The sequence below is a fragment of the Leopardus geoffroyi genome, chromosome D1, assembly GCF_018350155.1.
Source record: "Leopardus geoffroyi isolate Oge1 chromosome D1, O.geoffroyi_Oge1_pat1.0, whole genome shotgun sequence".
Lineage (NCBI taxonomy): Eukaryota > Metazoa > Chordata > Mammalia > Carnivora > Felidae > Leopardus > Leopardus geoffroyi.
Genome location: NC_059329.1, coordinates 111,991,834 through 112,007,036, shown reverse-complemented (window position 1 = coordinate 112,007,036; position 15,203 = coordinate 111,991,834). Strand labels below are relative to the sequence as shown.

At 60.0% G+C, this 15,203-nt stretch overlaps 1 protein-coding gene across 1 annotated transcript; it reads left to right on the top strand.

Moving 5' to 3' along the window:
• Positions 1-299: 299 nt before the first annotated feature.
• FGF4 (fibroblast growth factor 4) lies at positions 300-2,113 on the top strand. The gene is made up of 3 exons (XM_045487218.1): positions 300-639; positions 1,119-1,222; positions 1,715-2,113. Exons 1-3 carry the CDS (start codon positions 300-302, stop codon positions 1,889-1,891), a joined length of 621 nt encoding a protein of 206 aa, XP_045343174.1. The 3' UTR covers positions 1,892-2,113.
• Positions 2,114-15,203: the final 13,090 nt, after the last annotated feature.

Here is a 15,203-nt window from a genome sequence, read left to right as displayed (position 1 = left end):
GCGCCCGGCTATATATAGCGGCTCTGTCGCGGCCGGCCCAGCGCGCAGGGAGGCGCGCACCGCTCCGCAGGGTCCCAGCCCGGGCCGCGCGTCCCGCCCCGCCGCCCGCCCCTCCATGCAGCCCGGGTAGCTGCCTGCGCCCGGGGGCCCCGTCGCTCGCCTCCCGCTCCTCCGCCGGCCGCGCACTCCCCGCCCGGGCCCGGCCGTGCGCTCCCGCCGGCCGCCACCGGCGCAGCTCGGCCCCGCGGCGTCCCGGGCGCACACGGCGCGACTGACGGACGCGCGGCCCGAGGGCTGGGATGGCGGGGCCCCGGGCGGCCGCGGCGGCGCTGCTCCCGGCGCTCCTGTTGGCCGTGCTGGCGCCCTGGGCGGGCCGAGGGGCCGCCGCCGCACCCACCGCCCCCAACGGCACGCTGGGGGCCGAGCTGGAGCGCCGCTGGGAGAGCCTGGTGGCGCGCTCGTTGGCGCGCCTGCCGGTGGCCTCGCAGCCCAAGGAGGCGGCCGTCCAGAGCGGCGCCGGCGACTACCTGCTGGGCATCAAGCGGCTGCGGCGCCTCTACTGCAACGTGGGCATCGGCTTCCACCTCCAGGTGCTTCCCGACGGCCGCATCGGCGGCGTGCACGCGGACACGAGCGACAGTGAGTGGGGCGGGGGGCCGGGACAGCACCTGCCGGCGGCTGTGGGAAACCGGGACCGGCTCGGGTCCCGGCCCCTCTGCCGCTGCGCACCCGGGCGGCCGAGCCCCGCCTCCCCGCCCTCGGAAGCCCGGGCTCTGGGTGCCGAATTCCAGCGCCTGCGCCCGTGGGCACGGGACGAGCGGCGCAGCCGGCGGCACCCGCGGGGGCCCGGGGAGCGCGTCCAGGTCGGGGACGGCGGGGCCGCCTGGGTCCTACGGTCCGGGGCTGGGCGCGGCCGCCGCCGCGGGGGCCGGGCAGGGAGGCCAGCGAGTCCGCGCCCGCGCCCGCTGGGCCCCGGGGGGTGGGGGGGGGGGACCCTTGCATCCATCCGCACCCCAGAAATGAGCGGCCAAGAGGCTCGCAGGCCGAGGAGGGGAGTCCGGGCCGGGTAGGGCGGGCCAGGGTCCCCTGCCCCGGAGTGACCGGCGCCCCGCCCCCAGGCCTGCTGGAGCTCTCGCCCGTGGAGCGGGGCGTGGTGAGCATCTTCGGAGTGGCCAGCCGGTTCTTCGTGGCCATGAACGGCAAGGGCAAGCTGTTCGGCTCGGTGAGTACCGCAGGGGCCGCGGCGCCCGCAGGATCCCTCGCGACCTCTCCAGGCCGGCTGATGCCTGGATCACGGCGACTGTGGTGTGAGTCACAGGATCGCCTCCGTCCCGGCCCCCCGAACACAAGCGCCCTGAGGCAGTGCGGTGAACTGGGCCAGTGCGAACGGGGGGCAGAGCCCCAGGACGGGGAACCGGGAGATTGCTGCCATCCCTGAGTGGGCACCTCCTAGTCCCTCAAGAGATGCCCTCCGCAGCCCTTCTCTGTAGCGTCTCTGGTGGGTTCCAGCCCCAGGACGCAGGACGGGAGCCTTTAGGGCAGGTGGCTGGAGCACCAGCTGCTGCTGCGGGCTGGCCCCGTCTGTCCCCAGCTTCCCGGGAGACACCTCTCAGCCAGAGCAGGGCCGAGCCCGAAAGGAGCCCCTGACGAGTGGCCCTCAGGGTTCCCTGGCCGGGAGGTGGCCCCTCCTGACGCCATCCCTTCTCCCTCCCAGCCCTTCTTTGGGGAAGAGTGCAAGTTCAAAGAGATCCTCCTTCCCAACAACTACAACGCATACGAGAGCTACAGGTACCCGGGCACTTTCATTGCCCTGAGCAGGAATGGCAAGACAAAGAAGGGGAGTCGAGTGTCACCCGCCATGAAGGTCACCCACTTCCTGCCCAGGCTGTGACCCCCCGGCCTCCTGCCCCGGTGCCTGGGCGCCCGGGGGCCTTTCTTCAGACGGACAGTTTAAGGCGAGAGTAGGTGTAAGATATTTAAATTAATTATTTAAATGTGTATATATTGCCGCCAAATTATTTATGGTTCTGTGGGTGTGTCTTGTTTTTTTTTTTTTTTTGGAAAAAAAGACAAACAAAGCGAAACAAACAAACAAACAAACAAAAAAAACCCAGCCCCGGGTTCTCTGGTAAGACGGTGAAGAGCCTGCCGCTGGCGTCATTTAACGTGTCAAAAAGTTGTCACAAGTGTGCTGCTACTCCTCTGTGTGTTTAAAAACGGTGACGTCAGCCGCCGGCCTCAAGCCCGCTTTGCGCGGTGCCCTGTAGCGCGGCCGTGAGCGTCCCTGCGTCTGGACGGGCCTTCCCGGGGGCCCTGGAGCCAGCTAAGGACCCTCCCAGCCCCCGGCTCTGCTCCCGGCATCCTCCGGCGCCCCGCTCCTTTGGGCCCTGTCGCTGTCCGTCGGGGCGTATCGCCTTACTTGGGGTACAGAAACCGCGTTGTGGGAGTGAGCCCTGCCGCTCTGTTTTTAGACCTGCCAAGACTGACCTTTGAACTTCCCTGCAGTCCATCTTCCTCCATCCCCCCCCCCCGACGGGGGAGACTCTTAGACCACTCTGTAAACCCCCGCGCTCCTTTTTTGGATCAGCGACAACCCGCGTTGCTCTGTGGCCCCTGGGAAAGAGGCCGAAGCGAAGCGGTTTCGTAAATCCGACGGAAAGGAACCGACACGCCCGCGGGAAGCTAGACGTGGGCAGACAGGTGTGAAAGACTACAGTTCGTGAGAGCAGGTACTTCTGGTAAGTCATAGAATATAGGGTTAAAAAAAAAAAAAAAAAAAAAAAAAAGCACCAACCTGTGCTTGGGCAGCTTGGGGCTGAGAACTAGCTGTTGACTTTAGGTGAAATGTCCTCGTAAGGGGACAAAAACAAGTGATGCCGCGTTTGCGTGGAGGAAGATGCCGTCCCTGTCCATCGCATTCCCCGATTAAGTGCGTTTCGCATCGACCTCGAGAGCCCTTAAACCAGTCGTCTGGCGAGATCCGCAGAGGGCTCGGACCGGGTGCAGGGGACCACCACCCCCAGGGTCTCTTTCCATATGGAGCCAAAAGGATCGCAGATAGCCTCCGTGCGTCCCGTTCAAACCTTGTCACGTTTGAGCTATCTTTACCCCGTGATTTACTTTTAGTAAGGATAATCATGGTGAAAATATTTGCAGACAGCTGTTATGGTCACCAAGTAACCTTATATTTTCCTTTATATATTTTACAAATGTAACCCCTGTCGGTTACAGCAAAGATGCAGGGGGGCAGGGTCGGTGCTGTTTAAAAAAAGGCCCGAGGTGACGGTCAACATTTAATTTTAATGAATGACTTTTTCGAGTTTCTCCCAAATGACCTTCGCTCGCTACCAGGAATGCTCCGAATGTTTCGTCAAGACTTTAGCGCTCTCCCAGGACGTTCCCGAACACGGCGTCCCAAATTAACTTTATGGGAGTCCACAGACGGCAAGACTGGATGCTCGGATTGGCGTTTTTTTGTCTTTCACATTCCTTTTGGAAACCCTGTGGTTCGAATGCAAATCGTCCACTCAAAACACTGTCCTTCCGCCCATCGAGGCGGCTCGCGAGGCCTGACCGCCACCCGGACGGTACGGTTTCACCTGCCGTCCATGCGGCCGAGCCCAAATGTTTTCCATTTTAATCTGTGTCCTACACTCCAGGAGAGGAGTGTATGGAGGAGAGGAGATGCTAGCGGATCTCCGCGCGGATGGGGCCCGCGGGGCGGGGCGGGTGCTGGAATGTGCGGACGTTCGGGATCCAAAGGACTCACTCGGCGAAGTCTTAGATGCCTTGAGTTGTGGCCCGACGCCTCGTCTCAGAGCCCGGTCGAGCTGTCAGGAAGCGAGAGGCCTTCCGTGCAGACCGTGGTCTCCCCCGACCACTGGCGCGTGTTCCGCGAGGAGTCACGGCGCGAAGCTTAGAAGCGATGCATTCGGACCTTTGAAATATTACGAGGGGTTTCTATTGCCGCGATAGGATTTAGGGTTTCTGTATCTACCGATGTTCCCAGGATCTGTCTGTAGTTTTATACAGGTGCCGACCCCATGTTGTGATGTATGTGCTGTGCACATTGAGATGCCGAATAAATGGAAACACTTATCGTGTATGAAAACAGCCCCGTTGGACTTGACGTAGCGTTCGGGGGAAGGTGTCGAAAACGATTAAAACCTGCGCCGAAAGGCCAAGTGTACAGTTCCCTCCCCGTCTTCCAGTGTCTATTTGAGGCCTTGAGCCTTGCAGGGCTGCGGGGGGGCGGGGGAGACGAATTTTCGCCAGCTGTGTCCACACAAATGTGGCCTTGAAGACGGGAGCCTAGTGGGGTGTGAGTGTCACGGGGTTTCGCGGGGACTCTGAGTCTTGCGGTTTATTCTCGTGATGGGGACGGTTCACGCCGTCCCCACACTGGGACCAGCCAGAGCTCTGTGCCCCCTGCCCCGGTCTGGCACGGGCCCCAGCACTCTCCTGGGGGTGCAGAGTGAGCCCCCAGAGCTGGTCATCAGAAGCCCGACTCAAGAGGTGAAGCGGTGGCTTCCGTCGGTTGAGCGTCCGACTTCGGCTGGGGTCAAGATCTCGCGGTCCGTGAGTTCGAGCCCCGTGTCAGCCTCTGCTGACGCCTGGGAGCCTGCTTCAGATTCTGTGTCTCCCTCTCTCTCTGCCCCTCCCCTGCTCACACTCTGTCTCTCTCTCTCTCAAAAATAAATAAAAACACTAAAAAAAAAAAAATTTTTTTTTAATTAAAAAAAAAAAAGCAGATTGACCCAAGCAGAGTTTTCAAACTCTTAAGAAGATGCCACCAAGGAGTCTTGAAATCGATGTGCCGACTACAACTAGCCTTTTGTAAAAAGGAAATGGAGTATGGTCATGTGGAGCAGAAACTTCCAGAGCCCGTCCGCCATCGGAAGGGTATAGATTAGTTTGGGAACACCATGTATATAACGAGTCTCTACTAGGATGTGACATAGGACGTGTTTGCTCGTGTGCGTTGCAATAAAAGAAATTAAGTGGTGACCTCAGGTGCCTAGGATCTGGGTCCCCCTCCCCCCCACCAAACAGATGCAATCACTTGACAGAAAGAACCCAAAGGAGGCAGTTGGGGCTGTGGGATCCTTAACCGTACCCATTGTGGTCTCCGAGACGTCACCTTCTTCTTTTCGACGCCCGAGACCTAGCTGTGCCCAAGATGTGCACGGGCGGTGTTAGGGGTTGAATCGCGGCCCCCTGAAAAAGAAATGTGGGAGCCCTGGCCCCCAGGACCTAGAAGGTGACTTTGTCCGGAAATAGGGTCTCTAAAGAGATAATTGCGTTAAAATGGGGTCACTCGGCTGGGCTTTAATCTCGTGCGGCTGGTGCGCCTCTGAAGGGTCCATGTGAAGAAACAGTCGGAGGGAGAGAAGGCTGGGGTGTCGTACGCACAGGCGGAGAGATGCCACAGCACGCCGGCAGCTGGGAGGGGGGCCCCGAGAAGATTCCTCCTCATGGCTTCGGAAGGAGCCGAGGGGCACGCGCCTGGACTTCAGACGTCTGGCCTCCGGAGCAGGGAGACACGCGTCCCGGTTATGTGAAGGCACCCAGGGTGGTGGCATTTTGTCACCGCAGCTCGAGAGAGGCTAGTACGTGTAGTTGACTCGTATTTCCTCAGGGGTGGGCGGTGGGGGGCAGGGATGAGGCCCGGAGCCCTGACTGGCCAAGTCCAGGCTTGGCTTTTCTTCTGCTGTCCCCTGGGGTCCCCAGAAGGTCTCTGGCCAAACACCCCCGGCCTCGTCCAGCTGCTGGGGTGAAAGCCTCCCCTTTGGTGGCAAAATCCGACAGCCAGACCGAGCCTTCCCGCCTCTGGCACAGGCTGCGAGGGGCCCAGAGGGGGACGGAGGGGCCACTCACTCACTCACTCACTCGTGTGCCTACGACGTTGCCGGGCACAGTGCTAAGAGCTCGGTAGCTAAGTGAGGAAAAGGAAGGGCCGGGGCCCTCGTGACAATGAGGGCGTCGGCCGCACAGGAGGTCTTGAGAGCCCTGCGAGGTAGATGGGGCCACCCCGAGGGGAAGGGAGGGCGACGTGGGGAGGCAGGTGGCCCCCACCCTGGCCTCGCTGGGGAGTGGCATTTGAGCAAGGACTGGAGGCCCTGAGGGAGGAAGCTCTTCTGGGAAAAGCGTTCCCGGTGGCCGAGGGAACAGCCAGTGCGGAGGTGCTGAGCTGGGGCAGCCCCGGTACGTGGGGGCCCCTCCGAGGGGCCGGGGGGTGGGGGGCTGGAGTGCTGGCGTGGGGGCGGGGAGGGCAGAGAGGCGGGTCGTGGGGACTGAGTGGAGCAGGGACGCTGCCCGTGGGCGAGAGTGGATGGTGGCGGGAAGGGGACCAGGCTCCTGTGGGGGGGGGGGGGTTGTCCTGACAGCAGGTGGCCCAGTGGGGTCCCTTCTCTGGTTGTGCTCCTCAGCCCTGCCCTCTCGGGTGAGCCAGCCTCAGGCCCCCTGCCTCCCAGCTGTGTGACCTTGGACGAGCCCAGTGACTCCTCTGTGTGTGAGGCCCGGGGCACAGTAACTGCTGCTTTTTGTTATCTTCTGCTCCAAACAGATGCCATTGCGGCCTTCACGTCCCACTCCTGTTCACCTTCATGCCTGTGCCCGGAGTGCTGTCCTGTGAGCAGAGGCCCTCCGTGCTGGCAGCCCCTGGCTCCTTGGAGGAGACGCGTCACACCCCAGATTTCTCCTCCTCCGTGCAGCCTCCCTGGTTCACTCCAGCCTGCCTAAAGCAGGAGGGGTCGAGTCCCCTTAGCATTTCCTCAAGGCTAATACTTTGTTAAGTGTTCTGGGCTCATAATTTGAATCCTACAAGCTTCCTAAAGAACGTGGGAGGGGAGGCCAGGGCCTACAAGGGGGCAGGGAGAACAGCCCAGCGCTGAGGCCTGGGAAGGAGCTGAAAGGCCACCGGAGCCCCAGGGCCTCAGATGCCCTTGCGGGACGCTGAGACGCCCCCTCCCCACTTGGAGCCTCGGGCACTTTCCGCTTGGGGCTGCGAAGCCACCTCTGCCTCCCCGGGTCCACACCCTAGAAGATCCGCATCCACCGGCCTGTAAGACCAGGGGCCTTACAACAACAGAGGCCTGCCGTCTCACCATCTGGGGGGCCAGAAGTCTGAAATCAAGGTGTCGGGCGGGCCCGAGCTCCCTCTGGAGGCTCTGGAGAGGTCCTTCCTGCCTGTTCCGGCTTCTGGAGCTTCCGGTTCTGGGCTTGTGGCCCCATCCCTCTGGCCTCTGCCTCTGACTTCACGTGGCCTCTCCTCTGTGTCTCCGTCTGAATTGCCCTCATCTTACGGGGACACTGGTGGTTGGGTTTAGGGCCCATCCTAAGCCGATGAGACCTTATCTGAATTAATTACCTCTGCAAAGCACCTATGTCTAAAACTGTCACATTTACAGGTTCAGAGCGGGCATGAATTTGGCGGGGGGGAGCCCGTAGAAACAAATGAGGGAAGCAGGGCAGGGCCAACAAAGAGGGAAACAAACACGTGATTGCAATGGAGTCTGGGGTGTGAGCCGTACGCTAGCTCCTTCCCACCTGAAATCACGGGGTCCCTGCTTTTGTACCCCCTTATCAGTCAGTCCCTGCCTACAGACTGCCCGAGGGGACAGCAGATCCTTCCAGGCACAGTCAGGCAAAGTGGGTCCTTTCCAGGAAAGGTAAGGAGCTGGGGGGCTCGGCCGTGAGCAGCCGGGAGGTAGAGACCCCTGGAAAAGGGATCTGGGTGGGGACCACCAGCATCCACCACACCCACAGTTTTTCCTAGCCTTGCAGGCTTATTCATGGAGTAATGAATGACGTAATGATGTGTGCGGGGCCAGCTCCCCCTCTCTCCCCAAGACTGGGATCTTCGGGGACAGGGGGGTGTCCCCAGGACCCAGCGCCACCCTGGGTCCCTAGCAGGCAACCCGAGGAGCCTTTCCTGCCCTCGCTAGGTGTGGAAGTTCAGCGTGGGTTCCCCCCCCAGGCCTCAAGTTCACACAGCCCCCAGCCCGTGCTGAACAGAGACCCCGAGCCAGCTGGTCAACCAGCTCACAGCGGGACTCACGGAAAGAGAACTTCCCGGTGCCATGGTCAAGGCGCTTAGCCACTGACTCTCTCCACCCCGCTTCTCCCACCCCCGGGCACCTGCCGCCCTCCCTACTCTCCATCTCTGTGAATCAGAGGACTCTAGGGACCTCGCGCGAACAGGATTTGTCCTTTGGTGTGTGCCCTGCTCGTTTCACTTCGCATAATGTCCTCAAGGTCCCTTCGTGTTACAGCACAACATCCTTCCTTGTTAAGGCTGAGCAATATTCCCTCGTGTGGATGGACCACGTTTATACGTTCAGATGTCGATGGACACGCGGGATGCCTCCACCTTTTAGCTCTCGAGTTTTCCACAGCCGCTGTACCACGTTCCATTGCCATCGACAGGGCACGAGGGGTCCGGTGTCCCTGCGTCCTCGCCCACACTTGTCTTTTCCGTTTTATTGATGGAGCCATCCCGATGGGTGTGACGCGTATCGCATTGTGGTGTTGATTCGCACTTGCCTGAGGATTGGTGGTGTTGAGCATCTTTTCATGTGCATATTGGCCTTTTATTCGTCCGTCTTCTTTGCAGAACTGTCTATTCAGGCCCTTTGCTTGGTTTTTAATCAGCCTGTTGACGGGTTTTCGCTCTGTGTGTGTTCTGGGTATTGATCCCCGGTTAGATAGACGAGGTGCAAATAGTTTCTCCGGTTCCGTGGGTGCCCGTTTACTCTGTGGGCCGTGTCTTTTGATGCACAGATGTTTACATTTTCGTGGCATCTGGTTTGTCCGTTCTTTTCTTCTGTCGTCTGTGCCTTTGCTGTCTTCTCCGAGAAATCACTGCCAATGCGGCAAAGCTTTCGTCCCATCTCTTCCTCCAAGAACTTCACAGTTGAGGCTTTCCACTGACGTCTTTGAGCCATTCGGAGTTTATTTCTGTGCTTGGTGCCGGATAAGGGTCCTTGTTCTCACCTGGCAGGTGGCTGACTGGCCTCCAAGCCTCTCTTTCTCAGCGGTCTGGGCCTCTGAGGGTGAGCTGGGTTTTCCTGTCGATGGAGAAGCTGGAGGATGGCCCCTGGGATGAGGTGGGGTGTTTCTTGCCAGGCTGGTCCCCCGCGTGGCCGCTCCTTGGTGCTCCTGGGCAGAGACCAGGGTGCCCTGGGTTCACATCCGGGGTGATGTGACGTTTTTCACTTCATGAGCTCACTTTCACGCCATCGTGCCCGGCCTCCCCCAGGAGCCCCCTGGCGTGTACACGAGGGGTCATGTGGACTTCGGCTGTCGTGCCTTTGAGGGGCGGGTCTCACACTCTGGACGGCCTTCCACACTCCTGGTGCCCGGGACTCGCTGGGGCTGGTGGTGCCATCCTTGTGAGGTGTCCAGAACCCAGACTGGGGACCAAGTCAACCTCGGTCCGGGTACTCTGCAACCCCTCCTTCCCCTGCACACACACACACACACACACACACACACACGGTCACAGGGTTGACCGGGTGACCCTAGGAGCCCCAGGATTTGTACCTATGGGGTCAGCCTTGGGCCCCCGTGGTCAGGTCACCGCCCAGGGGTGCTCTCTCTGGCTCCCGAGCCCCAGTGCCCACACCTTTGCCTCTGGCCTTGGACAGCAACCAGCCCCCGAGCTGCCCCCATTGGTCCTGAGATGTCCCTCTGTGTTGTCAGCCCCTGGACTCTCCAGACGAGGTTGGGGGTGGGGGGTCCAGGCCAGAAGCAGGGGAGGCAGCGGGGGAAAGCCTGGGTCTGGGGTGAGTTGAGCAATGAGATCGAACCCCAGTGAGTCCTGTGTCTTCAACCGCAGGAGGGAAATAATAGTAATGAGGCCCCCCGGCAGGTCGTCTGGGGGCTAAGGGAGGTGAGACAGTGCTCCCGAAATCTCACACGCTCAGGGGCCACTAGGGCTGCCACGACTCAGCCCCAGGGGGGCTGTGTCATCCTGGGCTCTGGGTTCCTCTCGCACGACTTAAAAAAATTTTTTTAATGTTTGTTTATTTTTGAGAGAGAGAGAGAGAGAGACAGAGACAGAGCTCCAGAGACAGAGCAGCAGAGAGAGAAGGAGACACAGAATCAAAGCAGCTCCAGGCTCTGAGCTGTCAGCACAGAGCCCGACGCGGGGCTCAAACCCACGAACTGTGAGATCATGACCTGAGCCGAAGTCGGACGCGTATCCGACTGAGCCACCCAGGCGCCCCCCCCGCCGTGTGACTTTAACTGCTCCTACAAACCTCGTGTACTTTTATTTGCCTGATATTTTTGTTGCCACCGATCCCTCCATTACTTAAATAATTTGGAGACTACAGTACCCGCTGAAATGGAAAAACGCTGTCCCTTGCCAGTCGCAGGAGGTAGGTAACCCCTGGGAACAAACACAAAATGCAAGATACAGTTACCTGCCCAAAGCTCTGAGCCTGGGGCTCACTATTTCTCTCTCTCTCTCTCTCTCTCTCTTTTTTTAAAGAGGGAGATTTGCAAGTGTTAGAAATGTGTTAAGAGCTCGCTGTCACCAAACAGAAACTTTCTCCTCTTAAAGAGCATGGCCTCAAGGGACCCTCTCCCTGTGACATTCCAAGTGATTTAATGGCACCCTCGTCCCACCTAAAATCAGCCCTCCTGCTGGGGGCCATCGGGAGACCCTGCCCTTGGATAACATCCCCTTCATACACACACAAAGGGCAAAGACAGCCGAGTCCCTGGGCCGATGGGGAGCGCCCTGGGCGCCCTCTCCACACCGCCCCGCTGGCACCTGCCCCTCCCTGTGCACGCGCCCGCACTCTTGGATCAAATGCAAAACAGTAGATCGAACTCCGTGGAGGTTTGAGGATGGTCGTGACTTCTTTGGCTCTCCTCGCTGCGAGTGTCCCCTCCCCTTCTGGCCACCCCCCGGCAGAAGTACACCGTGTGCCTTCTAAGGCTGGGTCATGAGAGGCGGTCCAGCCTCCGTCTAGTTCACGGGCCCCTTGTCCTCGCAACCTTGAGCCACGGCCTCTGGAGCCCGGCGACCCGAGGCGGCCATGTTGGGCGGAAGCCCGAGCTGCACGAAGAGGCCTGTGTCCTTGCTGTGCGGCGACGGTCCTCGCTGTGTCTGGAGCTCAGACCCTCGCAGCCCAGGCACGGCGGGACATGGAAAGAAACTTCCAGCCGCTTGCCTTCTGAGCCGAGGCCCCAGGTACCTTGCAGCCAAGACAAGCTACCTAGTGTCGTGTCCAAGTTCCTCACGACAGACTCCGTTAGCCCGGTAAAATGGTTGTTGCCTTTTTTTGTTAATGTTTCTTTATTTTTTAGAGAGAGAGTGGGCACGGGGGTGGGGCGCAGAGAGGGAGACAGGGGATCCAAAGCCGGCTCCAGGCTCTGAGCTGCCAGCCGTGAACCCACTGTGGGGCTCGAACTCACAAACCATGAGATCGTGACCTGAGCCGAAGTCAGACACTCAACCGACTGAGCCCCCCGGGTGCCCCCATTGTCGCCTTCTGCACTAAGTTTTGAGGGAGGGGATACGAGGAGCAGGCTGTGACGGGGCGGGCGGGGCGGCTCGGTCGTTAAGCATCTGACTTCAGCTCAGGTCATGATCTCACGGTTCGTGGGTTCGAGCCCCGCATCGGGCTCTGTGCTGATGGGGAGGGGCCTGCCTGGGATCCTCTGTCTCCCTCCCTGTCTCTGCCCCCCCCCCCCATTCACGCTCCCTCTCAAAAATAAACAAATAGAAAGGACATTTCTGGAAGAGACGCAGTTAAGGCACAGGAACCAATCTTAAAAATGAGTTTTAAATGTTCAGTAGACGCATTTTTGTTTTTTTAAAGGATGATGGTTGAGTCTTAATACCTTCCAACTCGTCTGTCTCGCTGCTTTCCTGGGGTCCTGCCCCTGGGCCTTTGCACACTCGCCCTGCTAGCCCTCTGGGGGGCGGGGGGCTTCTTCTTTCCACCCGCCCGCTCTGGGCACCAGCTCACTCACAGGCCGCACGGATAAGCCGGTCTCCTTGTCACCCTCCCCTCGAGGCACCTGTGTCGTCTGAAGTGACCACATGTGCGTCTTTGTATTTGCTCCGTGGGTCAGGCCTCGCCCGTCTGGGTCAGGGCTGCGCCCCAGAGTGGGGGCAGGGCACCCAGGGGACCCTCGGTGTGTGCTTGTTGAATGAATAACAACAAATACGTGGAATCCGAACGCCTGGTGATAACCGAGCTGGAATGTGTCACTGTGGCTCAGGACAGGTCTTGGAGGCAGAAGAAACCTGCCTTAAGGAAGTATAAATCATCCCCCAAAGGTTGCTGGACACTTCTGGGTAAGCCGTCCTGTTATTAGCTTTTTCTTTAAATCGGCTCATTTGGGGGCGCCTGGGCGGCTCAGTCGGTTGAGCGTCCGACTTCACCTCGGGTCATGATCTCACAGTCCGTGAGTTCGAGCCCCGCGTCGGGCTCTGGGCTGATGGCTCAGAGCCTGGAGCCTGTTTCGGATTCTGTGTCTCCCTCTCTCTCTGCCCCTCCCCCGTTCATGCTCTGTCTCTCTCTGTCCCAAAAATAAATAAAACGTTAAAAAAAACAATTTAAAAAAAATCGGCTCATTTGTTTAAGGTTACTTATTTATTTGGAGGGGGAGGGGCAGCGAGAGAGGGAATCCCAAGCAGGCTCCACCCTGCGCGAGACCCCATGAACCGTGAGATCACGACCCAAGCTGAAATCAAGAGCCGACGCTCAGGGCGCCTGGGGGGCTCAGTCGATTGAGCCTCCGACTTTGGCTGGGGTCATGATCTCACGGTCTGTGGGTTCGAGCCCCGCGTCGGGCTCTGTGCTGACAGCTCGGAGCCTGCTTGGGATTCTCCCTCTCTCGCTGCCCCTCCCCCACTTGTACTCTCTCTCCTCTCTCTCTCAAAAATAAACATTAAAAAAAATTTGTTTTAATTTCTACCTTTTGGAAAAAAAAAAAGACTGGTAGATGTCTAAAGTGGCCACAGGCCCTTCCTGTTTCCGCGGAGCCTCCTCAGGGTCCGGCTGCAGCTCTCCCGCCAGGGGGTGGAGTCTGTTTCCCCTCCTTGAACCCGGCCGTCCTCCTCCCGCTGAGGTTAATGGAACAGGAGCCACACACGAATCTACACGGAGGCCTGGAGCCCAGAACAAGGTGTGCGAACCGCAGCCAGCCTCCGGGGCCGGGACAGGCCCTGCTTGCCTGCAGGCCTGTGGTCAGGGCCTCCCCAAACACTCACACTTCCCAGGGAGGCCCCTGGCCTCTTCCCAGCTCCTTGACACGAGCCCAGGAGTCGTGGGCCTTCAACAGAGGAGCAAACAGTGCCTGCCAAGCCCCCCCCCCCCCAGCCCTTTGAAACTGGCCTGATTTGTACTTCAGAGCTAATGTGATTAGAAATGAGATTGTCACCAGGATATGTTAATGGGTTCAAACAGCTCCCAGTCACCTTCCTGGGGGGCTGCCCCAGATGACTGGAGCCTGGTGTCTCCAGAGCTCTGGAGGGCGCTGGGGGGCTCCAGGGGGGGTTCTGAGGGGCTCTAGGGAGTTCTAGGAGGCTCTAGAGGGAAGTCTGGGGGGCTCTAGGATGCTCTGGGGAAGGTCTGGGGGGCTCTGGAAGGCCCTTGGAGCTCTAGACGGCTTTGGGAAACTCTGGGGGGGCTCTGAGGGGCTCTAGGAGTCTTTGGGGGACTCTGAGAGGCTCCGGGCAGAGCCTGGGCCGGGGCTGGGGCCCCCGCTTTGCTGAGATCCTTGCTCCTGGGTCTTAGGAGAAGCCCTACAGCCCCGTGTGACGATGGGCGCCGTGGGTGTCTCCTTTCGCAGGTGAAGATCAGGCTAAAAAGCCAGAGTTTGCCTGGCCAGTGGGTGGGGGGAGCACACTTGGCCCCCGAATTCCTTTAACCCTGTACTCTCCTTAAGCCCTTCTCCCCATCGAGAGGGAAAGAGAATGTCCAGGCTGGAAAGACAAGGAGGTTCACAGGTGTCCGCGCCTCTTGTCCCCCGAGCAAGTGGAAGTCAAAGGGTGCGGTCCTGGGGCAGCTGTAACAAATCGCCATATGCCCTGGGGGCTTACAACGGCAGAAGGTTCTCTCCTGGTCTGGAGGCCAGAAGTCTGACATCCAGGTGCCCTGCTCCCTCCGGAGACGCTGGGGGAGGGCCCTTCCTGTTCTTCCAGCTTCTGGGGGCTCCGGCGCTCCTGGGGGCGGCCGCCAGCCTCCAGCCTCTGCCTGCGTCTCCGCTGGCCTTCTCCGTTCTGTCTCTGCTTCTGCTTCTCCTCCCGTGAGGACACCTGCCATGAGGTTTGGGGCCCACTCTAAACCCAGACTCATCTCACCCCAAGATCCTCACCTTAATTACAGCTGCACAGACCCCTTTTCCGAATAAGGTCACACACGCACAGGTACCTTGTGGGGCTAAAACTTGGGCACATCTTTTGGCGGGGGGGGCGGGGGCACCATTCAATGCATTACGGAAAGGGGCCGCAAGCCCAGCCCCACCCCAGCCAGCCTCCTGGACTCCAGATGGAAGAGACAGGGAGCTGCTGGCTGGCCCCACCCAAGGCCACGGCCCAGACACAGCCGACAGAGGAGCAAGCCTAGGCATGGGTGCCGCGCGCGATTCGAGCAGAGACCGAAGCCGGTCTGGGAGGGCGGGGGCAAAAAGAAACAGCTCTCGTCGCCCAGCCCGCGAGGTCCCTGCTGCCTTCCCAGCCCCATCTGCCCCCCTGTCCTCCATCCTCGTCCAAGAGGCCCCAGGGCCTTTGCACTTGCTAACTCGGCCTGGAGTCTTCTTGCCCCAGATCTTCACACGCGGGCTCCTCTGAATCCGAAAGCCTCCTCCCTGCCCCCAGCTTAAAGCTCCCTCCCACAGCCCCTGCCTCGGTGCCTCCTATCAGCAAACCAAACCCTCCAGTTCATGTCTGTTGTGTGTCTCCCCTAGACCTGGAGCCCCTCGAGGGCAGGTTCCTGCCCACCTCAGGTCTCTCCTTCACCACTGCATCCCTGGCGTCGTGGCAGGGGACGTCTGTTGGGCGGAGGAGTGAGCACGGGCACAGGCGGGTGCCCCCTCCCCGGCAGCTCTTGTCTGGGGCAGCGGCTCCACGCTCCCCGTCCCCTCCTGTCTCCTCTGCAGGCTCCGGGGACCTTGAGGACAGTCGGGTCCTGGCTCCCAGCAGGCCACTCCCGCCCCACCCCCGGGATGGCCTGGTCCAG

Bases quoted from the DNA above. Each gene is read 5' to 3' on its own strand.
- FGF4 (XM_045487218.1), top strand. From the start codon at position 300: ATGGCGGGGCCCCGGGCGGCCGCGGCGGCGCTGCTCCCGGCGCTCCTG. The intron at 640-1,118 runs GTGAGTGGGGCG...CCCCGCCCCCAG, and splicing joins GCACGCGGACACGAGCGACA to GCCTGCTGGAGCTCTCGCCC. The intron at 1,223-1,714 runs GTGAGTACCGCA...TCTCCCTCCCAG, and splicing joins AGGGCAAGCTGTTCGGCTCG to CCCTTCTTTGGGGAAGAGTG.